Source organism: Acipenser ruthenus, chromosome 5 (assembly GCF_902713425.1).
Source record: "Acipenser ruthenus chromosome 5, fAciRut3.2 maternal haplotype, whole genome shotgun sequence".
NCBI lineage: Eukaryota > Metazoa > Chordata > Actinopteri > Acipenseriformes > Acipenseridae > Acipenser > Acipenser ruthenus.
This window is the reverse complement of record NC_081193.1, coordinates 83,467,034-83,491,651: the sequence shown is the minus strand read 5'-3', so window position 1 is coordinate 83,491,651 and position 24,618 is coordinate 83,467,034. Positions and strand designations below refer to the sequence as shown.

Genomic DNA, 24,618 nt, shown 5'->3' with positions numbered 1-24,618 from the left:
GAAATCGTTTCCCCTGTGTGGAAAGGGTGTCTGCTGGAAGTAGTGCACAGTATGTTCCAAATGCATGCTGATCTCTTGACTGAACAGAAGTGGAATTATTTTTCTTCATGCGAAATAGATAAAAGCATGCCATGGAACCCGATGTGAATGAGCACTTGAACAGATCAGCCAATGAGGCGGCAGCTGCTACAGGCCACTGTAGTGAGAAATGCAAGAGGAGGCTGCACAGAGGAAGGGGTGTAGGCTAACAAACAGGCTCCCTGTGGGCTGGAGGGGCCAACTGCAGACAAGAGATAAGCAAACCCCATCTGCACAAGTGCTTTAACAGTGCACTTTTACAATGTGTTTACTGAATATGTTACTTCTGCTTCCCATGAGTTTTCTCCTGCTTTATTATTCACTAGCTACGGCAACACCCTGTACTAATATTTGTTTGTGTAAAATACTTTCATACATAATAATTACTATGCTAATCAGCAAAGTAAATATGTCTTACTTTTAAGTACCATAAGTTTCCTGGGATTACATTAGCATATAAAAAATATATTGTTTATCAGTTTCCAATTCTGAGTTTGTTTTGATTTATTTTAATTGAGATTCAGCTTCTGGGCAAACTTTTTTCTTTTTTACTTTATTATTATTATTATTATTATTATTATTATTATTATTATTATTATTATTATTATTATTATTATTATTATTATTATACCTTGAGAGATCTGAATAATAGAGCTCTTCCCCTAATGCTCTTCCCTAGGGCAACAGTGTGGAGTAGTGGTTAGGGCTCTGGACTCTTGACCGGAGGGTCGTGGGTTCAGTCCCAGGTGGGGGACACTGCTGCTGTACCCTTGAGCAAGGTACTTTACCTAGATTGCTCCAGTAAAAACCCAACTGTATAAATGGTGTCTGATAAGGGTGTCTGCTAAGAAATAAATAATAATAATAATGCTGTATTCGGCAGCAGTAGTTGTAAGACTGTGCTATTTGTGATCTGCCTTATAACAAGTGAAATAGTATTATGGAGCAAAAGTGAGGCATGACCATGCCATCTCATAATGTGTACAGTGATATAAAATATGACCATTGTAATAATTTGATATGAGTTATTTTGCTAGTATCTACTGTATTCCATTTTGAGAATATCTGGGATATGGTCAGGTTAGAAATTTGATTTTGTAGCATGGTAGAGGTTGACTCACTCTGTGATTTATTAGAAAATATGCCTTCCAGGTGTTCATTGATATATTATGTAATTGTTATCTGAGTTGCTACACTAGCTGAACATTCTCTTGTATTGTGCAAAGTCATTAGAATAATCAAATTGTTTCAATTCATAAATATAAATGAAAGATCATATAAATGTAATAATTTGTTTACCAAGAACCATGCAACCTTACATGGAGTATAAATGTCAAGATCAACATGAAAGGCATACATTAAACCATGCCTTTCTGGTTCTTAGTCCCATTGCATTAAAAAGAAGACGACATTTATTAAAAGGGTTTATCACGGGTATTTACTAAGCAATGTAAATTGTGCTTTTAATGACCTAATTGATGTATAAGGAGGCTGTGTGGTCCAGTGGTTAAAGAAAAAGGCTTCTAACCAGAAGGTCCCCGGTTCAAATCCCACCTCAGCCACTGACTCATTGTGTGACCCTGAGCAAGTCACTTAACCTCCTTGTGCTCCGTCTTTTGGGTGAGACGTAATTGTAAGTGACTCTGCAGCTGATGCATAGTTCACACACCCTAGTCTCTGTAAGTCGCCTTGGATAAAGGCGTCTGCTAAATAAACAAATAATAAATAATAATAATACTTAAAGCATTCTCTCTGTACAAGTGGCTGGGCTTTGCTGTGGTTCCAGAACAAGTACCCAGCTTTCCCTTTTGAGTGGGCCTTTCTGTCTTTGGCACAACCTTCCTGTGCCTGAACAGAGACTGCCGGCAGCACCGCCTGTAGCAAAGATAAAGTGCATCGGCATGCTTCATTTGATCTGCTGTCAGCTGTGTGTGTGTGAGAGAGAGAGAGAGAGAGAGAGAGAGAGAGAAGGGGGGGGGGACAGGTCATAGGAAGGTATATGATGTTTCTGTAACTCTGTGACTGCGCAGTCCGAGGGCCTGTGACAGTGGCCACTTTCTAATATGGGCTGCTGTATCAGGCAGACACAGAAGCCCCTGAACACCTTTGCAGCTGACAGCTAAAAAGAGAAAGAGGCAGGCGATTGTGACAAGATATGCAATAGGCTATCAGACTGTGTGCCTGCAGAGCACTATCAGGGCCCATTGTGTAACAAACAGTGCCATCCACTGGCACTGACCTGGTATTTCCGATGGCAGTCTTTAGTAAGAAGAGAAAGAACTGACTTAGGTATACGCGTAACAAAGACCGACTGTAGCTGTTCTCATTAGTTGTGTTTACGTGAAAAAGGCTGTGCGTTGTTTCATTTTGACAGTATAGTCTAGCTCCAGGTCAGTACGTCTGGTGCTGTGCTTTAGTCAGCAACAAAGCTAAATGGTAAATTATTACAATTGTGAGTTAATAGTTATATATGACATATTTAAATCACTTGCATATGCAAATCAGTTACATTAAGTGAATATACCTAAATTAGACTTTATAGTGCCGATCCTGTGCCATGGGGGAAAAGAAGCATAACAAGAAACGCAAACATTGGTAAAGCATGGTTTTGATTTAACTGTAGTAGTTTTTAAATTAATGTGAAAAACTGTACATGGAGCGCTCTGTGGCAAGTCTGGTTTGTGCTTGTCATCACTCATTTTCAGAAATCCTTTATTTCTTTTTTTTTTATTGAATCTGTGTTTATTTGTATTTTTTATTTGGAAACATGCGTAGCTTTTATTTCTTACATACCAAAACACTGAACTAGAGCTGTTTCAATATGGAATAAAAGAAGCGTTCCACCAGTAAATAATCAGAGTCATATAGTTATGGCACACTGTAAGCACACAGCACACCTGGTTTCTGAATCACTAAACCCTGATTGTCTGATGTAAAGCATATCCTAACATGTGGGTGACATGCTTTCCAGGTGCCGTGTTAAAAATATTTGAAATGCATGTACTGATCAGAATCTTGTACTGCACACAAACCGTGCTAGCAGTGCAAAATTATAGCCAAACTATATCCCCTGTTCATTGCTTTGTACAATCTTTTTGCAAACCACCTGCAGAAGGTTGATACAAATGTAGCACAAGTATGAATGTAGCCCTTTGTTTTTATACAGCATTGAACACTTGATTTTTTACTTTTAAAATGGTTTAATATTGATGGTTGTATTAAGGTCATGCAAACTCTCAACACCCATATAAATAGCTGTTACTGTAGCAATAAAAAAGTACTTCAGCAATATCCACCTACTGCTTATAGTTAGTATATACAGTGCCTTGCGAAAGTATTCGGCCCCCTTGAACTTTGCGACCTTTTGCCACATTTCAGGCTTCAAACATAAAGATATGAAACTGTAATTTTTTGTGAAGAATCAACAACAAGTGGGACACAATCATGAAGTGGAACGAAATTTATTGGATATTTAAAACTTTTTTAACAAATAAAAAACTGAAAAATTGGGCGTGCAAAATTATTCAGCCCCCTTAAGTTAATACTTTGTAGCGCCACCTTTTGCTGCGATTACAGCTGTAAGTTGCTTGGGGTATGTCTCTATCAGTTTTGCACATCGAGAGACTGAAATTTTTGCCCATTCCTCCTTGCAAAACAGCTCGAGCTCAGTGAGGTTGGATGGAGAGCATTTGTGAACAGCAGTTTTCAGTTCTTTCCACAGATTCTCGATTGGATTCAGGTCTGGACTTTGACTTGGCCATTCTAACACCTGGATATGTTTATTTGTGAACCATTCCATTGTAGATTTTGCTTTATGTTTTGGATCATTGTCTTGTTGGAAGACAAATCTCCGTCCCAGTCTCAGGTCTTTTGCAGACTCCATCAGGTTTTCTTCCAGAATGGTCCTGTATTTGGCTCCATCCATCTTCCCATCAATTTTAACCATCTTCCCTGTCCCTGCTGAAGAAAAGCAGGCCCAAACCATGATGCTGCCACCACCATGTTTGACAGTGGGGATGGTGTGTTCAGGGTGATGAGCTGTGTTGCTTTTACGCCAAACATAACGTTTTGCATTGTTGCCAAAAAGTTCGATTTTGGTTTCATCTGACCAGAGCACCTTCTTCCACATGTTTGGTGTGTCTCCCAGGTGGCTTGTGGCAAACTGTAAACGACACTTTTTATGGATATCTTTAAGAAATGGCTTTCTTCTTGCCACTCTTCCATAAAGGCCAGATTTGTGCAGTATACGACTGATTGTTGTCCTATGGACAGAGTCTCCCACCTCAGCTGTAGATCTCTGCAGTTCATCCAGGGTGATCATGGGCCTCTTGGCTGCATCTCTGATCAGTCTTCTCCTTGTATGAGCTGAAAGTTTAGAGGGACGGCCAGGTCTTGGTAGATTTGCAGTGGTCTGATACTCCTTCCATTCCAATATTATCGCTTGCACAGTGCTCCTTGGGATGTTTAAAGCTTGGGAAATCTTTTTGTATCCAAATCTGGCTTTAAACTTCTCCACAACAGTATCTCGGACCTGCCTGGCGTGTTCCTTGTTCTTCATGATGCTCTCTGTGCTTTAAACGGACCTCTGAGACTATCACAGTGCAGGTGCATTTATACGGAGACTTGATTACACACAGGTGGATTCTATTTATCATCATTAGTCATTTAGGTCAACATTGGATCATTCAGAGATCCTCACTGAACTTCTGGAGAGAGTTTGCTGCACTGAAAGTAAAGGGGCTGAATAATTTTGCACGCCCAATTTTTCAGTTTTTTATTTGTTAAAAAAGTTTGAAATATCCAATAAATTTCGTTCCACTTCATGATTGTGTCCCACTTGTTGTTGATTCTTCACAAAAAATTACAGTTTCAGATCTTTATGTTTGAAGCCTGAAATGTGGCAAATGGTCGCAAAGTTCAAGGGGGCCGAATACTTTCGCAAGGCACTGTAGTTTAAGATGTTGCCTAAGATTCTTAGTGCTTGGTTTGGCTGCTTATACACAGTGTTGGCATTTTCAGGACTGTGAAAAATGTCTCTATTCATGCAGAAATAGCCAAGTTCTGTGCTCTCTTTGGTTATAGCAGTAGTCAGAGCTCACTGGCTGTCAGTATATTAATTGAAGGAAACAAAGAACTTACAACCGTTTGCCCCTGTATCCCTGGTAAATAATATTTATTTTTAGCTGGTCTGACAGTGATTTAAAAAACATATGATGTAGAATGGCTATACAAGTCAAAATATTCATGTGTTTTATTTATTTGGAAGCAGATTATTATATGCGACTGGCAGTGTCATCGGAAGAGCTGTGAAGATGATACAGCCACTTGTACGGCTTCCACAATTCCACTGAGTTCTCAGAACTAGTCAGGAAAGATAGCCAAAAATGTGTGGCAGCAAACATTCAGTTGTTTATGTGTGCAGTGAAACTCATTGCAGAAAATATGACCTTTGTCGATGACGTGCAATAATACTACACATTAAAATGAGTGCGTCTGTAAGGGGCTTATTCAATGAAAAGTAATTGAGCTAATGACTTTATATAATTGTTTGGTTAAAATGAGAGTCTTGAGTGACAATTTAAAACAAGTAGCAAGTGGAGCAAATACGATTCATGGTAAAAATCCTCATATCGGAGTCAGTAAGCAAGGAAATTGGCAAAAAAGTAAGTAGGTTTCTAATGTTTTCAGCCACTGTATTAGCTGTGGGAATATGTGGTAATTAGGAGCCATGGAATCTGCCAGGTCTTAATGTGCATTGTCACAGTTGCGAATGTTTCATAACAACAACATTGTTGAAAAATTCTCATGCTCTCCAGATATTTATCATCTCCCAGTTTGCAGAATAATCTACGTGGAGTACTAAAACGTTTTTATTTTAATGGGGGTGTCAAAGCATGATTGCTGTTATCAGGTTTTTGTCACACCATTTTGCAGCATCAGTAAAGTGTTATGAAGGTATACAATAGACTTAAGTAGTTTAGAGAATGTAAATGCTGCTGCACATAAAGCTCATAGGAAGTTAAGAAAAGCAAAGAAAAAACAGAAATACGTACTAATTAAACATGAGCTATTTGATCTGAAGTCTTGTTTTTTATGTTATAGGCATTCTGTACAACGACTTATTTACTGTAGTACTGTGTATTACATGAATATCTGCTATTCACTTTAATTGGGATTCCACATCATAAGAAGAAAGTTTTTCTTACCCCCTTGACCTCTAACACATATTGAACAGTAGCGGATCTGCTCATGATAGGAAAACGTCACAACAGCGCACATTCATAGCACAACACAGCGTGATGTGAATGACTGATTGCTAGTATAAAAACCACAACCTGCATTCTCGGATTGTATCCACTGGGAAACCTATCTCTGTGTACACTCGATGAACCCTGTTGTTATCGCTTAGCTGCAATTGTAGATATGGTTTGTTTATGTGCAGAAAATGATTAAAGGTGTAAAAAAATCAATTGCATTATACTGCTTCACCGTTATGAGTGTTTTCATCAATATATATAATAGAAAAAAAAAAATGTTTGAATGTCATGGACCCAGACCTGGATAAATATAGTTATAAATAGGGTTTGTGAAGAGCAACTGTTATTTGAAAATATTTAAATACATATCGCAGAAAGTAACTATTATGTGAAAATAATTCTATACAGATTGCAGAAAGTAACTGTTATTTGAAAATATTTAAATGTGGTTTGTGGAAAGCAATTATTATTTGAAAATATTTAAATATGAGTAAAGTAGTTGAAATACATTGAAATACTTTAAACTCTTCATAAGTATGTAACTGTAACATACAGCAGCCTAATTAGTATCCTGCATTCTAAGCAGGTTAAGCCTTGTCCTTGTTAACCACTCAATTATCTTTTGGAGACTGCTCTATTTCAATTAGATTTAATTTGATCAATTAATTGAAGTATCTGAATATTTTATTTCAGTGGGTAAATATTTGAAAACAATTAAATATCTTTAACCATTGGTTTGTTCTGAAGTTGTTTTTGAAGCATTTTCCTCGTTCGAAATCCTCCTCAACCACCATGTGGTAATTGAAGGACTTGGGATACATTTAGGGTAACAATTAGGTTTTAGTTTTTGATTATTCATTAACTATTTGGGAATAGTTGAAGATGTTTTTTATTTTTTATTTTTTATTTTTTTCAAGTAACTTACATATATTTAAATATTTTCAAATAGTATTTGTTTTCTGCAAAAAAATGTTTTCAAATAATATTTGGCTTTGTGCAATTAATATTTGAATATTAGGCAGGAAAGCAAAACGCTAGAAACTGCAAATGTTGTGTGTTAAAATTACATTGCTTTTAGGTATGACGGTGGATGTCAGCTTGCTTTAAACATTTAAACGCAACCAGTAGATTTGTTACAGCAAATGCTCGTACAGCTTATATCACGATTTTGTTGCCAGGAACATTTTTTACAGGATTTGTTGTGTTCATGCTTCGTTTAAATTGAGTAGGACGTTTTTTTTCCCCCACATCTGTGTTCAATTCTTTCCACTTGATAAAGAGTACAACTCATTGGATGCCCTTGCTTATAAAATGTCAGGAATCTTCTCACTTTTTTTCATGTTTTTTTCTCTCTTGCAGGCGGAGGGTGAAGACAGCCTTAAAAAGATGCAGCTGATGGAGCTTGCAATTCTCAATGGCACGTACAGAGACGCCAACCTCAAATCACGTAAGGATGACTTTGTGCTCTGAGCATGGGGGCAAAACCTGTAATCACCCGTATCTTTTGAATTCAGATCAGCTGGACCTCACCTTTGAGAGTAAAATTTTAAGTATCTTAATCCCCTCAATATTCAGCCACCATAGGCTCAAAGGTAAATAGTAACTGAAAGAGTCAGTAGTTTTCATGGCATTAAAATTAGTATCTCAAGTTGAGACCAACAGCAATCGAATGTGAATCTGAGTTTATGTATGAGGGACATTAGTTGTTAACCAGGCAGAGTGCTTTCTTTATTTGTTTTCCTTGATGTAAAATCCTGTTTTGTGCAGACTTACTGTCTGACACTCGGGACTAAAAGAGACAGACCACTCTTCACTTGTGTTCCAGAGATGCCAGGTCTCAACATTACTCAAGCTGTTTCCTTCCTCTGAGGCAGCTCCCTGTGTATTTTTATTTTACTGAAAAGTGACTGATATAAATGTCCTCATGTCAACCACGGAAAGGGCTGTAACACAATTTCAGCAGCTAGTTTACAAAGTCAGATATTGACTACAAACCTTAAATGTATACACATGAGGTTCTAATGAAATGTACATCAGAAACAGTAGCTATATACTATTAATTAACCAACTAATTCCTGCAGACTTGAATAAGTAAATATTGATCTTGCCGTTTTTCCAGGTATACATGTTTATGCACCATTGCCCTGAACTTGTGATTAACAGATCACACTGTCACAATTCCCTATATGTGTGCTGTATCCAAGAACCTGTATCCATAGGTTTTATTGTTTATAGAACATCTTTGAGATGGCCCGAGACAAACATTTTGTGGAATATTTTAAACTAAATGCATGTTAATTCAAACTCATTAAAGACTGTTTTAACACAGGTTTAATATTGAAACTAACAACATATTTGTATAGTACTGTATACTACACAACTGTGGCTCGATATTATAAATAAAGAAGGTTAACTAATTAATGTTTAGTCAAAGAACTAAATATAAATCTTGTCAATGCTTTCACATACAGTAGTGCATGGAAATGTTGGGAGATTCAATTGATTATGCTGGAAATCTGACTTTCTTACTGTAGTTTAGTGCCTATTGAGTTTTTGTTTGCTACACGTAAAATACAGGTTGAATCTGGGAAAGCCAATGATGATCTGTTTCAATGCCAATGTGTGTCTTTTTATATGATATGATTTGGTTGCAATCCTTTGCAAAAAGTAGCATACAGAATAAAAGCCACCAGTGCCATCAAAACAATTACAAATACAAGATCCTTAATGGATAACAAAGCCCAGCGTTAGCAAGTAATAAAGTGTAGCTGAGCTATTTTGTATTCCAGTAATTTGTAGCCAGTTCTGCTGTGATTACAATTATTATGCTCTAACTAGATATACTCTTCATTTTCATTTTAATAGATCATAATATTATATAGTAGTCTATTTAAATTGTTTTCATATTTTAATATGCAATTCTGCCTTTAGTGCTGCTCTTAGCTTCCTCTGCTGCGAATCACTTTGGAGGCATTTAAATGGTCAGCAGCTACATTGTGCTGCAAAGTTCTCTTATACGCTGTATTTGTATCCAGCGTCTGTGCAGGATTATGTTTTGTTTAGTTGACACATCTATATGAACGTGTCTGTGTGTATTGAGCGGGGAGGAGAGGGGGGCGCTGCTTTCTGCAAATGAATGATTTGCTTTGGCACTCAATATGATCGTTGCACATCACTAATGACTCTCTTTTTTTTCTTTCCCTGCCTCTTTCTTCCTCGCTTTGTATTTCTTTTCTTTCCCTCCCCTCCCCTCCTCTTAACTGCCCATACTGCTGCTGCTGCCTCTGAACCCCCTTCTTGGGTTTCTTGCTTACTGTAGCTGCCCTTGCCTTTTCTCTTGCAGCAACGACCCAGGCTCCTCGGATCATTACAGGGCCCACGCAGGTTCTCCCGCCCGCAGGCCTGCGCACCCCCACACCAGCCGGCCCGACCATAATGCCTTTGATTAGACAGATTCAGACAGCTGTCATGCCAAACGGAAGCCCTCACCCTACCATAGTCCCTCAGGGACCAGAGGCAGGACTAATCTACACTCCCTACGAATACCCATACACACTGGCACCTGGGACATCCATCCTGGAGTACCCCATCGACCATAGTGGAGTATTAGGTAAGCATGCCTCTTCTCTGAAGCATCCTATATTCAGCCATGTACAAGCAGTGCAGTCCGACTGGGGGATTAGGGGTATCATCAACGGTTGCCTTACAGTAAACAGTATCATGTCCTTTTTAGTATTAGTTTACAATACAAAAAAAAACTCAAACTTGGGCTCACTGAAGCATATTACTTTTTTCCCTGCTTAAGATCACCAGAAATCCCAAATCTTCCAGTTTCACTTTTCCATGCCTGTGTGTGATTTGAAACCAGATTATTTGTAACCCATTAATTTGGTTCCAGATCCATATATATTGTATTATTATAACTATATCACAAACTACCCCATGCATTATTCTCTATGTTATTATTATTAGTAGTAGTATTATTTGAAACCTGAAGCAAAGTATACAAGACCAATTACTAGATGACCTGCTTATGGCAAAGTGATCCAGTGAGTTAACTACCATCCCTACAGCAGCAGATGTGCTCTAAGCCCTACACTATGTGCACACTGTTTACTCCACCTTCAGTACCAGTTTAAATAAAGCTCCTGTCTAAACACAGGATAGTAACATTTGAAACCGGCTGCCTGAAAAAAGAGCAGTCACATACTACTGTATGCATCCCCGATAAAGCATTAGTTTTATGCATAACTGAACTGACGCAGTGGACTGTCACATGTTACACTGTACCATAGGTTAAAGCACAGTGCACTTAATGACAAAGACATTTTTACATCAGGCTGCCACGAAGAAACCCCCGCAAAAAAGCTTACAAGTAAAAGAAATGATGTATGAAGTGAACATTTACTTTGTGTATGGTGATATGACAGCAGGGGCTGAAAATACCCATCAATGCATTCACTGAAACTGAGAGCCGAACTGAACGAGTGAAATGGCTCAAATCCATATAACTACAAGAATGTGGTGCTGTCTATGCTAAGAAAACATTCTATACGTTATGTATTCTCTGGGGACTGTTTACACAAATGCACAAAATATTTGAAAGCCTGGTTGCCAAATTATTATAAAAATATGAATAATTATTGTAAGCCTCAACTGTTAGCAAAAGTCATTATAATACCTTAAGGGAGTGGAAGTATCTGTAATAACTCTGATATTTAGAGGCAGTCATGCTAATATAAAAGAGCCATACTTTATTGTCAATTTTTAGCTCTGAAACTTAACTTAAAAGTATTATACGATTTTCAGTGCAGTATTTGTGAGAATAATACAATTTCACGTTTACCTTTCAAGGGAACTGATGGTTAGCATAAAATGTTTCGTAACCAAGAAAACCAAGTCAATATAGTCAATATAGCTCATTCATGCTTGAGGTCTAACTGCAATGAAATGTTGAATTTACATTACTAATATGTACACAGTAATGTATGCAATGTTCAGAAATCTAGATATACAGTATGTTGTTCCTCAATTACTCTACATTATTAGTTATTTTATTACCATTTATAGACTAGTAAGCAGTGTTGTTGAATACTTTTGATAATTTGCATAAATGTTTTTGTTCTTTTCAGAACAGTAGTGTCTAATCTAAAAGCATTTATATATTCCAATCACAGCTGTTTAAAAATCAAGTCTCTCTTTTATCTTCATGCAAATAATTTATCAGCCATGCAAACTGTCATCATGTCAAGGTTTGTGCATAATACACTTTGAAGCAAAATACAAATTTGAATTGCTGTATTGGTCATAATAACCATTTTCATTTCAAGTTGCTGACAAAAAAATATATATATAAATGAGAAATTGTTCAAATGAGAACAATTAGGGTGATGGGGGGTACAAATGTACAAATGACTCACATAAACAATTAAGCAGAAAATAAGACAATATATATATATATATATATATATATATATATATATATATATATATATATATATATATAATGTAATTAGATTAAAAACATGCTAACACTGTTTTGAGTGTAACTGTGTATATGCAGCTGTGGTCAAAAGTTTAGCATCACTGAGAATTTTAGGATTGAGACATAATTAAAAAGAAAATAAAGCTATATGAACATAATTTAGATCTTTTATTTACATCATGTAATCAAATAAACTGCAAAATTATATTGCAAAAGTCTACCAGAAGCCATAATATTAGGACAGTATTTCATGCTAGATTACGTCACATTTTTCAATTTATCAGTTTTTCGTTAAGGATATGGAAAACTACAAAGCGGTATATGTAATTCAATATGTTAACATAATATTATTCAGCAGGTTGCATTCGACTTTATGAAGCAAAATTAGTTAATTCTGTAGGGTGATGCAAAACTTTTGGCCAGAGCTGTACATATACAAGATTACGACTGATTAAACCTGGGCCGTGTTATATTAGTTATGTGATTTAACAGTATAGGAATCTGTGTTGAGGCCACTGGCTTATAGAAATGGCCTGCCTCTATAAGTAGACTTCACTTTTCTCTTAATGCAATATTCTTTCTTGTGTAACCTATACAGCTTCCTCAAAGGCTGAAGAGCTGCCACTGTACTTTGGGTTCCATACCTGTCACATTCCAGTCACATTCCACCGAGGAGACTCCTCCTCCAGGGTTTCCTTTTAAAGAACAAGGCTGCACTGTACACCCCACTTAAACTGTCCAAACTTTCCACAGTAGGGTCATTTCGGAGAGCTGCCAGCTTCAACCTAACACCGTAATGCTCTTGCATCACTGCAATTTGTTGAATGTTTACACACAAAAAACTTTTCCAATGCCCACAGCCTTAAATGCATTTTTATTTGTGTGCATGTCAGATTTAAAAAAACAAACAAAAGCAAAACAAGAAATAAACAACACCGCATGGCATTGAGCCACATGGCAGCACAAACTCCTGGATGATATCCTTCTGTAACAGATGCAACCATGGATGAGCTTTAGATTTGCTTGGGGGATCTTTTTTTTTTTTTTTTTTTTGCTTTGGGTTGAACGTGAGGACAAATTGAATGTTACTACACAGAGGATGGACTTCTCCAGAGACTAATTGACATTCCCTTCCTTTATTCTTTAGGTATGGCTTTCCCAACGAAAGGCTAAGCATTCAAGAATGGTCTTACTGAACCCTCATCAGATCTGAGTTTAACACATGCTTAGTTTCACAGCTGCCTTGAACGAAATGAGCTCAGCCTAGCAGTCAGTCAGACACATGCACGAGATAACCCATTTAAAAAGAGTTACTACTGAAACCAACACTGGCAATATCTTTTGCAGAAGAAAAAAAATGCTATATAAAAAAATAAAAATAAATCTCTGCATAGTGTTTCATTGACTACTAAGTTTTGTTAAAAAAAATTAAATACTGTGTTGCTTTACTAATCACTTAATTGCAAATTCTACTTATTGGCTTTTAACCTCAATGTCAAGTTGTGGGCTAAAGAAACTACTGCAAAAGTTCTTAAAAACTGGATTGGGTCTCAGACCATTTCAGAGAATAATCAGTATTATTATTATTATTATTATTATTATTATTATTATTATTATTATTATTATTATTATTATTGTTAATAAAAAAATAGATAACTGGAAATCATGGATCTACTCCTGTTGCACTCCATTGATTATGTGACTAGTAAAGCTTAAATGTGCCTGGGTCCATTCCATGTCATTAATACTGTACTTTGGGATAATACAACAATGGATCCAACAGGTTAAGGCAACCTTTTTGGAAGTGACTGCTACTATGTTATAAACCACATAGCTATTCTCATATAAACTATTGTGCCTTAACTTGTTAATCTTGTTTTTTTTTTAATTGCATACTTTGTAGTTATTGTTGATTGTTAAATCCTTTTTGTGATAAACCTGCTGTTGTTTGATGAAATGTTAATGAACAGTTTGTAGGTTGAATTATTATCTAACCTTGTCTTGGTAATGTTGCAATTTAACCAGGTGCGGTGGCTACTAAAGTTCGAAGGCACGATATGCGGGTCCATCCTTACCAAAGGATTGTGACCGCAGACAGAGGTTAGTTTAGTTCTGGTGTTCGTGTTTATGAGAAATGCTGTTGTTGGTTGTGATCCACTTTGCAACACTATATCTAACCAGTCCAGTTTTCAATAAAAATGACATGAATCAATAATGGCAAATGTGGACAATTCTACTGCCGTTGGTACTTTATTTTGATGACTGTGTGACTAGTGTGCTGTTGATGAAAAATAATGGATACCGTAAAACAGATGTTTCAGTTTCCCCCACTGCTTTACCAAGAGAAATGCTTCAAGCTATGGTGAATTAAAAAATAGTTCTATATCTCGATAGATTGGTTAAATTGGAAGTAACAAACCTGTGTATATATATATATATATATATATATATATATATATATATATATATATATATATATATATATATATATATATATATATTAAAGAAAAGGTTTATTCTTTTGACACGTTGTGTTATCAACATGCAGTATTATTAAGTTGGTATTATCTGTTCTGGAATTCATTGCTAAAAGAAATGCATGCCATTTGCAAAGTGTTTAAATTAACCATATTGAGTGGATTGGATGGTGTATTGAAACAGACTTGCTGCTGTCTTAACGATGGCATAAGAATTACATTGCCCTTAAAGAGCATGTTTTTTTGTTGTTTGAAAATACACCGTAAATGAAAGAGAACACGTTACAGTATTTTGCTGATGCTTTACTCAGATGGGGAAACTGAATCAATGGGGTATTCGAACCCCCACAGGGACATTCTGTCCATTCACTTACCAGATTGGTGTTGCAAACCAACTGCAAGGGCTTTTCTTATTGAGAGCTCTTTGTACAAATACAAAAACAAAGCATTAAATGTCACCTGTACTAGGCGGGGAACAAACTGAAGATTTGGTTTTCTGTTCATCCTGTGTAAAATAACCATATATAAAGTTTGCTTCATACTGGAATTAATTGTTTGCATTCCCCTATTTCAACATTGTTCTGTACTGTGAGAATGGGAGAGGAGGGTATATAGACCCAGTGTCATCCTTTCTGCCTACCCTGTTCTTTATATACAGTATATCTTTTTTTAAACGTTCCTCCCTTGCCTTTTAATTTAGTACAAGAGACGAATATATTTCAGCAACTACGTGCGTCCTACCCCCAAATCTCTGGATATCCAGTGACTGGGAACTAAATCTTCGTTTTTTGTTGCCCTGCCAAACTGATGTAAGTCGCCACCTATATGTACCCTTAGACCTAGGTGTAAACTGTTAGTTGGAAAAAGTGACTCAATATTTAGGTTTATTGAGAGGTTTTCAATGACCATTGTTAGCGCCTCCCTTAAAACCGTCAGTGAGCCATCTTACATACTTAGCCTATACTGTATCTGATTTTATTTTTACCGTATCATGGTATTTCTGTTACTGTCAAAAGATTTGTAAAAAAAAAAAAAAGGACATAAATATTCCGGACCAATGCAAACCCTTCCCTCTTCAAAAAGCAACATTGAAGTTTTACAAAGGGTTTGTTTTACACCCTGATTTAAGTGCACTTTATATTTTTATGAAGAATAAGTGAGTCTTACATGAAGACGGTCTTGCACTTGACTTTTTTATTGTACAATTATACATGTTTTTAAAACTTGGTGAACATAATGCCATTTGAAACAAAAAACAAACAAAACATTTTATTGGATTATTGTGGACATTTTTTGTCATTAACAGCTAGCAAGTTTTACTAAACTGGGTCTAAGGGAAATTATTTAAACTGGCATTTAGAAGTTACTTTTAAGTAATACAGTACCATTAATAGGCTTGTAGGCATATTTGCATTCTTTAATTAGACATATCGTACATAAGCATGTCATTACAATAAGAAGATTAAAATCCCCGTTCATGACGTTTACTTTTTACTAAGCATTTAAGATTGGTGGAGGGTTGCCAATTGAAATAGCTATCTATTACTAAGCAAACAAGACTTTAATACATAATGAAACAAAACTAAAGTTTGGATTCCTATAACAACAGACAGACAGACTGACAAAGTTAATTGAAACAAAATGTACGTTTAATTGCACAATTGCTAAATCTGTGTGTATTGAAAACATGCCTAAAGACATTTGCAGGTGTATTGGTTATGTGAACAAGTACATGCACACTTTATTGTCTTCTGTAGACTGTAAAAGAAAAAGCTGTATCACACATCAAACTATAAGCCTAACAGTCAAAACTGGCCCTATTTTGAAGCAAGTGCAAATAAAAAAAGGCACATTTTATGAGTGGAATAAAATAATTGTAACTATATAAAACAAGCCAGAAACAAATTGGCTACAGGAAGCAGTTTAAAATGCCTTTACCTTCACATGTGCTTAAAACGTGCCTATTAGTTGTGTTTTTATTATGTTCTGAAAGTTAATTAAAATAATTGATCTGTATCATAAACTGTGAAAAATACTTACTAGGTTACCGATGGATCCATTCATCATAATCTGTAATCTATAAAATGGTTACAGAACTATCGGCTTCCGAGAAACGTATTTAATTGCAGCGGTTTTGCAGCCTATACAAGCCAATAAAAGTGCACCATCTTTATGCATTACACCTACTGGATTTCACTTTACATAAAATGGCACAAATCTGACTTTGCACTGAATAAATAAACCCTTTCATCTCCTCTGCCTCAGTCAGACTGGCATCAGTTAAATTAAAAATACAAAGAACCTCAGATGAAAGTGAATATAATTAAGCTGTTGAACATGAATCATAGAATTACTACTGTTAAGTGGACCAAGATGAGTAAAGGGGATGACGGATGAAATTAGATTAGACCAGGTCATAAATGGACTGAAAACAAAACTTTCCACTTGAGAACTTTTTTTTTTTATGTTTTACTGTAAGCATCTTTTTTTGTTGCTGGTGTTGTTGTTGTTGTTGTTGTTGTTGTTGTTGTTGTTGTTGTTGTTGCAAAGAAAATAGTATTTACAGGTGGCTTCTTAAAAAAAATATATACAAAATATAAAGCAGGAATGTATATGAAATGTCAGATTTTATTGTATTTGAGTAATAGTGTTGAAATTCAAGAGGGCTATTTGTAATAAAAACAAAAAATAGCATTATAGCTTCATGTAGAAATTTGCTCTATTTTTGGATGTACTTTAGGGCTTTGTAAAAGTAGACTATAAAACAGCAGGACTTTATCGTGTTTCTATACAAGTGCATTTTCTATAAGATTGTCCTGCAGTAGTATTTGCATCGGGATGCCTTGGCTCAAGCATTAGGCTTGGCCTTCTTCCAGCTCCCACACTGATGCCTACACTGCTAGATCTACAATTTAGTATTGCTTTGTATCATGAGGCCAAGATTTTTATGTTGTTGTAAATAGAAAAAAATACCTGAAAGGCAATAAAATTTTATTGAACAAAAAAACAAAATACTTGTTCGCCCCATACATTATTGTTGATTCAAAATTGTCTTCCAGAGGTTCTGATCTCTTCTAAATTCATTTATTTTATCAAGATTTTTTTTTTTTTAATAATCACATCCATCATCACTAGCTGCTTTAATGCTTGCATTTAGGAACAGTACTAATGCTTAATAGCAGTCAGATAGTGATAACTCTGCACTGACTGTTGTCATTCTTCAGTATTCAAAAACTTTCTTCACAGATTTCGACTGCTACTAACCATTAGTCCTGTTAATTATTTTATTTAATTTTATTTCCTCTTCTTAACATTTGCTGTGAGAGTGGACTCCTCATGTCTGAAATCATGATACAAAGCGGTCATGATTTTACTGCATTCTGTAGATCAGGAAGTCAGAATTAAACATGCCTGTTTTATTAGTTATGATTCGTTTTTCATGTTGTCATCCAGCCGTCACTAGCTGAAACTAATCTCTTCTCTATCTTTTTTCTTTTTTTCCTGTTTTGTTTTGTTTTTGTTTTGTTTTCTAACCACCCAGCCGCCACTGGCAACTAACCTATGACCTTCTGACCTCTGAACTCTTCACCCAATGATGACCTGACCATTGCCTGCCTGCTGATCAGTTAACTGGTAAACAAACGCCTATGCTTGAGAAAAAACACAAAAACAGACAGACAGACAGACAGACAGACAGACAGACATTCAAAACAAGTCCAACTTGTCAGCTTTTTTTTCTGGTTGGGTGAAAGTGGTTCTGGACCCTGCACTGAATAGTAGTAAAGCAATAAGGTCCAATTCATTCCCACTGCTCATCATTGGCCTGCCCCTCTCCCTCTCTCCCTCCCTCCTCTGCCCCAGAAACATGTAGAAGGATGGGAGACACTGATCATTTTTCTCTCAGAGGCAGTTACCTTGAGACAACTACGGAACACTTCAGCTCATGGTGATGTCATAATCTCTGAATGTATCGTGTTGCAATGATGCATCATGCATGAACCTTTTAGTCAGTAATTCCATTGGTGGAAACTTTATTTTTTTTCAAGTATTCAAAATTTGAGGATTCAGTATTGCTGCCCTAACAGGCAAAACAAAAAAGAAAGAAGAAATATTTGGATGTGGCCTGCCTCTGTATTGAAATGTATTGAGTGCCATTACTGAACAAAACGTATGATAACGTAAGTGTGCTGATATTGTAATGAGGGGAAAGTAGCTTTAAAACATAGAGGTGTTGTGACAGCGAAGGTACATGCATTATGTGTCCCATTACTGGGAAAAAAAAAATTCCTTGTACAGATTTGATTTCTTTAAGGATGTAAAAGCCATGCTTGCCTATTTGCTGTACACATGTATTGAAATTGTAGATAAATGTATTGCGTTGAGAAAAAAAAAGAAAAAAAAAAGAAACTTTTATTATACAAGGGTGCTGGTGAAGAAAAAATATATATTTTTCAAAACATGTAGCCTTTTATACTTTCAAGTATTATAAAAAAAAATGAACAAAGAAACCCTTTATTTCATTAAAATGTTGTTTTTCATGGTTGGGGAGATACAAAAGACCAAAACAGCCTTTTCTTTCTTTCTTTCTTTCTTTCTTTCTTTCTTTCTTTCTTTTTTGTTAAGCATTAGAATATGTCTAAAGAATGAAAAGTGCCTTATTTTTTCATGGTCATTGAATCTGAATGTCTCATAATCAGTTTCTATCTGAATACCAAGTTAATACATGCCACTTTGCCACCCTGTATGTTTCAAGGAGCTGGGCATGAATACAAAGGAGCTTGCAGCAATGAAGCCTGATTTTTGCCATGCCACTGCACTGTAGCTTTACCAAGAATACTGCACTGTGAAACGTTTTACAGCTGTTAACCTCCAAACTTGTATTAACATTTTAAAAGGATCATTGGCATGTTATGTAAAACAAAAATTATGTAACGCCCTAAACTAATTGTTGGATGGTTTTGTCAAAGACAGGTCTTGTCTTAAGTCTTAGATACAGTACTATGGGCCTGATTTTCACACCTCTTAAATCTGGGACTGAAAAAGCAAATCATATGTTTGCATATTTACGAAAAGCAACGTAACTGCACTGAGCGAAACAGAATATTACATTTAAATTGAAACTAACAAGCAAATCAGATTTATATGTTTGAAATTGATAAAAGCGAAGACATTTACTCAAAATCCAGGGACAGTTTTGAAAATCAGGCCCGGATGACAAGCTGACATCGGTTACACTGAATTCTTCTAGATTTGTTAACCTTCCTGAGTCGCCTTGTTTGTTATGCTCTGGCATGCTCTGCAGAAAAAAAAAAAAAAAACATTCTTTAATAAAATCTGTCTAGACATCAGGCTCTCTGAAATAAAGCAGTGAAGCTTAGAAGTTAAGGCATAGAGCTGGAAGCCAGGTGACATTAATTCTGCACCCCTCAGAAACAACCCCAGAATTTGATTTTTAAATTGGAACATTAGGTACATTTTCATTCGTGTGTAAGACATCATCGCTTGCCCACCAGGCCTCCATGCGTAATTTGTAGAGATTGCTCTGTGTTTTATTGACATTGGTCTGGAGAGTCCAGGTCTTTGCTTTAACCAATTAGACACCCATCCAGGTCCTAGAGTAGTTAGTTGCGTAAACACCTATTTAAAATGGAATGGTCCAGCAGGACTGGGAATGGCCCCCCTTTGTTTTATACAAGCTTCTATGGAGTATTGCCCCTCGTGAATGGAGAGTGCAGTCCTTCAGACACAGTATGGCAAGCATCAGGTGGCAATTGTCAGCTCATTCTGCTGCTGTTCACCCTTTTTGTAGCTTCCAAGTAATAGACCCTTCCATTGTGTTTGCCAATTGGCCAGGTTTTGATGACTTATTGTACAGTAAAATACAGTAACAACACAGCTACACGTTATCCTCATCCATAATCTCAGTCAGAAGGACGCATTGATTTCTTTACTATGCAACAGACGTTTATCCACATAATAGTATATGTAACCGATTTTATTTGCTATGTCACCAGATATGTCTTCCTGTCTTGATTTTTTTTGTTTGTTTGTTTGTTTGTTACTTTTAACTTGGACACATGTAAGCAGTGTCTATTATTATTATTATTATTATTATTATTATTATTATTATTATTATTATTATTAATAACTAAAAATAACCCCTTGTGACACTTCAGTATTTGAGGAAAGGCTCTTCCTAAGTGGAAATATAAAACAGTTTCTAAATTAACATCATCTCAAGTTTTGGTTAAAAACTGGAATAAGTATTTTTGGTGAAGGTCATTGGGAGGGGAACATATAAAGAGTTCATACAAGATGCAGTATGAGCGTATTTAGTGGTTGAGACGATCATGTCCAATAAGCATGACTACATTAGAAACTCAAAATGCGTTTGTTTTCAGTATTATTTTATTCTTGAGTTTATATAAGATGTTATTGGAAGGATTTTAAGATATTAAGCTTTTTTGACAGTATTATGTGCCACACGGATGAAATATAGCTATTAGACCCATGCTATGTATGTACCATAACCTACTTATTGCCTACAAAAAAAACTGTAAGATAATGTATTTACAGCCATTGTTACAAGTTTATAATGTATTTTTCTATCTTGTTTTATATGTATGTGTTATATATATATATATATATATATATATATATATATATATATATATATATATATATATATATATATATATAACATTTAATGATTTCTTTCCTGATTTGAAAAAAAAATCAAAACGCAAACTTGCGTATTTGATAACTGAGAAATACCAGTTTGTTTTCCAGTAAATTATTGCTGAGAGTGTTGTCTTTCTTGAGCTTGTATCTTTTTTTCTTGATTAGCAACTGGATGACTTCATTAATCACTTTGAGCTTTTTTGTTGAGTTTTTACATTGCTTGCATTTTACTCCTTTTGGTTCTTTGCTATTCTTATTAACCCATAACATTATTTTAATAAATGTTACAATACCAATCTACTAACTATGGACTAGATCTGTTTTATTAACTAATACATGTTTCTTACAAAACTTAAAAAGAAAAACAACTTTTTTTAAAAAAGGTATTGATTATTATATTAACCCTAAAGAACACAGCCACAGATAACACAGTTTGATGTACAGGATATACATCTCATTTTGGTGTTCTTCCTGTACAGTCTTATCACTTGCCTTCCAGCTAAATGTATGCATACTAATTCCAAACATCAATTTTTTCTTAATGTATAGCTCATAGTAAAAAAAAAAGCATTTGGGAAAGTTAAATAACTGTGTTCCCTGATGTGATTTACCTTTAAAAAAAACGATGTATAAGACACACCAGTGTATAAGTCACCCCACCCCCTTTTTGAGACAACAATTTCAGGAAAAAGCCTATAGGTCACACTGGTGTATAAGTCGCTCCCCCCTTTTTAGGACCCCCTAAAATACCTAGAAAATAGACTTATACAAAGGTTTTTACAGTACGTGCATTTCAATTAAACACAAGCAGCAGAGGAAACAACAGACACAAAGTACAAGATCAGGCTTAATAAGCCTGGTTGCCTATAATTATGGCTAGCATGGCTGCAAGAGGAGACCTCAGTGACTTTGAAAGAGGGGTGATTGTTGGGGTGCGTTTGGCAGGAGCTTCAGTGACCAAGACAGCTCAACTTGCTGATGTTTCACAAGCAACGGTGTCTAAGGTGATGTCTGCATGGAACTCCGAGGGAAAGACGTCATCAGCAAAGAGCAACAGTGGGCGGAAGCGCATACTCCAGGATTGTGATATCCGTGCATTAATTCGAAGTGCAAGGCAAAACATGCGAGCAACTGCAGATCAATTGACTGCAAATTTCAACCTGGGGCGCGAGCAGCAAGTTTCATCAAAAACGGTCCGCCGAGAACTCCACAGAGCGGGATAACATAGTGGTCCAACGCCCTATTAAGTGACTTTACATTGGTGTTTCCATTTTTTGTCCACTATATATATATATATATATATATATATATATATATATATATATATATATATCTCAATTTCACATGAGAGAAACTGCAAACTATGTTACTAAAGTAAATAATAAAAACACGGACACTGAGAGGTTTTAAAACACTGAAGTAAAGGGCATTTTACTGAGATTCAGCAATGGTAACAGTGTATTTTGTCCAGGTGTGCATCAGATTCATGTGCAATGTAACCAGATTAAAAGAGCGCAAGTACTGAATCAGAGTTTAATTAAAAAACTGGTGATAAAGTGTGTGACCATACTGTAATTAGAGGGGCCTTCTATTTGATATATTTATAGAATTTAGTACGTAGTTTCATTTTGCTATTTAATCCAACATGTTGTACTGCAAGTGCTTTCTGTCCTAGAATACAATTGTAATTATACTTTTTAACTTGCAATGTTCTTTTCCATAGCAGCCCTTATATGCAGGAATTTCAGGGAGCTTTACAAAGCAACAAAGCTTCGCGCAGCTGGTAGAAAAAGCTAAATCTGAGATTGTTTTTGTTTGTGTCGTGTGGCTTTTTAAACCGTTGACCATGCTTACAAGAACCATATTTGCTGCCTCTGCTTGCTGCTTCCTAAATAAGCTAATAGCTACAACATACAGAAAACATATGTGTACAGTATTTTAAGAGAAATACCCAATTAATAAGAGAGAAGAAAGAAAAAAAAAAACTCAGGTTTGCAAAACTTTGTTAAGATGAATTGTCCTGATACCTCCAATGCCTCAATAATTTAATTAACTCTCCTGAAAAAAAAAAACCCTGCATTAACCTGCACAGAAAGAACTGGAACAAAAGCTGTTTTATTTCCCTTCATGTATTCTAGTGCTTCATTATAGTCTTGAACACCAAGGTCACAGGCTTGCACATTCTGCCGGTTCTGAGAAACGAGTGGGTGTGCAGCTGGTGGTAAGACATATTGCCATTGTTCCTACTAATGTAGTATCACAGCTGATAAATCCCTTGTATAACAACAAACATTCCTGAAACAGACAAAAAAAAAAATAAATGCTTAAACTTTAGAGAGCTTTAACAAATGACTGCCATGCTTTTTTATATGTGTGTTTTATAAAGTGTGCAGTCAGAGGTATAGAACTTAGTTAAAAAAAATACACAGCAGTAAATGACATCATTTATCAAATGTGGGAAGAATTAAGTCAGGTAGCATTTGATATTACATAACCATGTAATAACTGGGGAATTACCAATGGTTCCTACTCTTACAAGGTAACTACAGGTGGAATTATTGTGTAATTAAATGCTATTACCATGTAATTACATCAGGTAACAAGGCGTTATTCACAGGGTAATTTCCATGTAAGTACACAGCCGTTAATGTGATATTACACACTCAAGCGAGAGAGATGGTGTTTAATGTTTCCAACTTCAAGTTAGAATGGATAAGCCCAAGCCTCTCTCTTGGTTCAGGTTCAGTTTAACGAGCCGTAGTCTGCAGTGGTGGTAGTCTTGCCCTATCATCTGCCTCCACCTGACCGGTTTTATTGATCTGCTGTTCAAAGTGGCCAAGTTACTTCAGGAATGCTGTGCTAGACCAGTGCTGCTGAGTTAATGAACCAGGAACACACATACAGTGTCTGTGGATATGACCATCATCACCACTCCAAGAAAATCGTGCTGCTGTGAGCGCATTGGGAATAGTAAAGAAATACAGAAAATCATTAACAAATATGGTTGGTTATGAAGGAAATCAGGAAGGTATATATATAAGACAGATAAATCCATCCACTGGAGAGACAAGAATAGAGAAAATACACCACTAACCCAAATACTTAACAGGGCCATGTTTATATTATTTATTTTATTATTTCTTAACAGACGCCCTTATCCAGGGCAACTTACAATTGTTACAAGATATCACATTATTTTTACATACAATTACCCATTTATACAGTTGGGTTTTTACTGGAGCAATCTAGGTAAAGTACCTTGCTCAAGGGTACAGCAGCAGTGTCCCCCATCTGGGATTGAACCCACAACCCTCCGGTCAAGAGTCCAGAGCCCTAACCACTACTCCACACTGCTGCCCTATAGGTGAGAGGCGTGAGATATTTATAAATAAAGGTATCACTGTGGGAAGCACACAGCTAGAAGGGTTAGGTCAAAGTCTCTGGGTATAAATAATTAAAATTGTGTGTCAGGCTACAATTTCCAGTGGTGATTTAAAAAGCATACTGTATATTGTGCTGATAGAAATCACAGGAAAAAATTGTCACCCCAACACCCGAAAACAACATTCCTTCCCCAAAACACAGACAAACCAATATCTGAATGTACTCTAAGCTTATTACAGGAGGGCCTCTTTATTAT

General features: G+C 36.0%; 1 protein-coding gene across 7 annotated transcripts in view; it reads left to right on the top strand.

The window, feature by feature from the left end:
• The window catches only part of LOC117403375 (KH domain-containing RNA-binding protein QKI-like), a 157,247-nt gene extending 135,965 nt beyond the window's left edge, over nucleotides 1–21,282 (top strand). Inside the window, exons 5-9 of one of the 7 annotated variants that reach the window (XM_059024653.1) lie at nucleotides 7,695–7,782; nucleotides 9,655–9,945; nucleotides 13,846–13,920; nucleotides 14,998–15,106; nucleotides 17,839–21,282. In XM_059024653.1, coding sequence (XP_058880636.1) covers nucleotides 7,695–7,782; nucleotides 9,655–9,945; nucleotides 13,846–13,920; nucleotides 14,998–15,074 — 531 coding nt within the window. In that variant the 3' untranslated portion in view covers nucleotides 15,075–15,106; nucleotides 17,839–21,282. Of the gene's footprint in view, nucleotides 1–7,694; nucleotides 7,783–9,654; nucleotides 9,946–12,418; nucleotides 17,310–17,838 lie in introns of those variants that run through there. The other 6 variants (XR_009328755.1, XM_059024656.1, XM_059024654.1 and 3 more) reach the window with 6 other exon arrangements.
• Nucleotides 21,283–24,618: the final 3,336 nt, after the last annotated feature.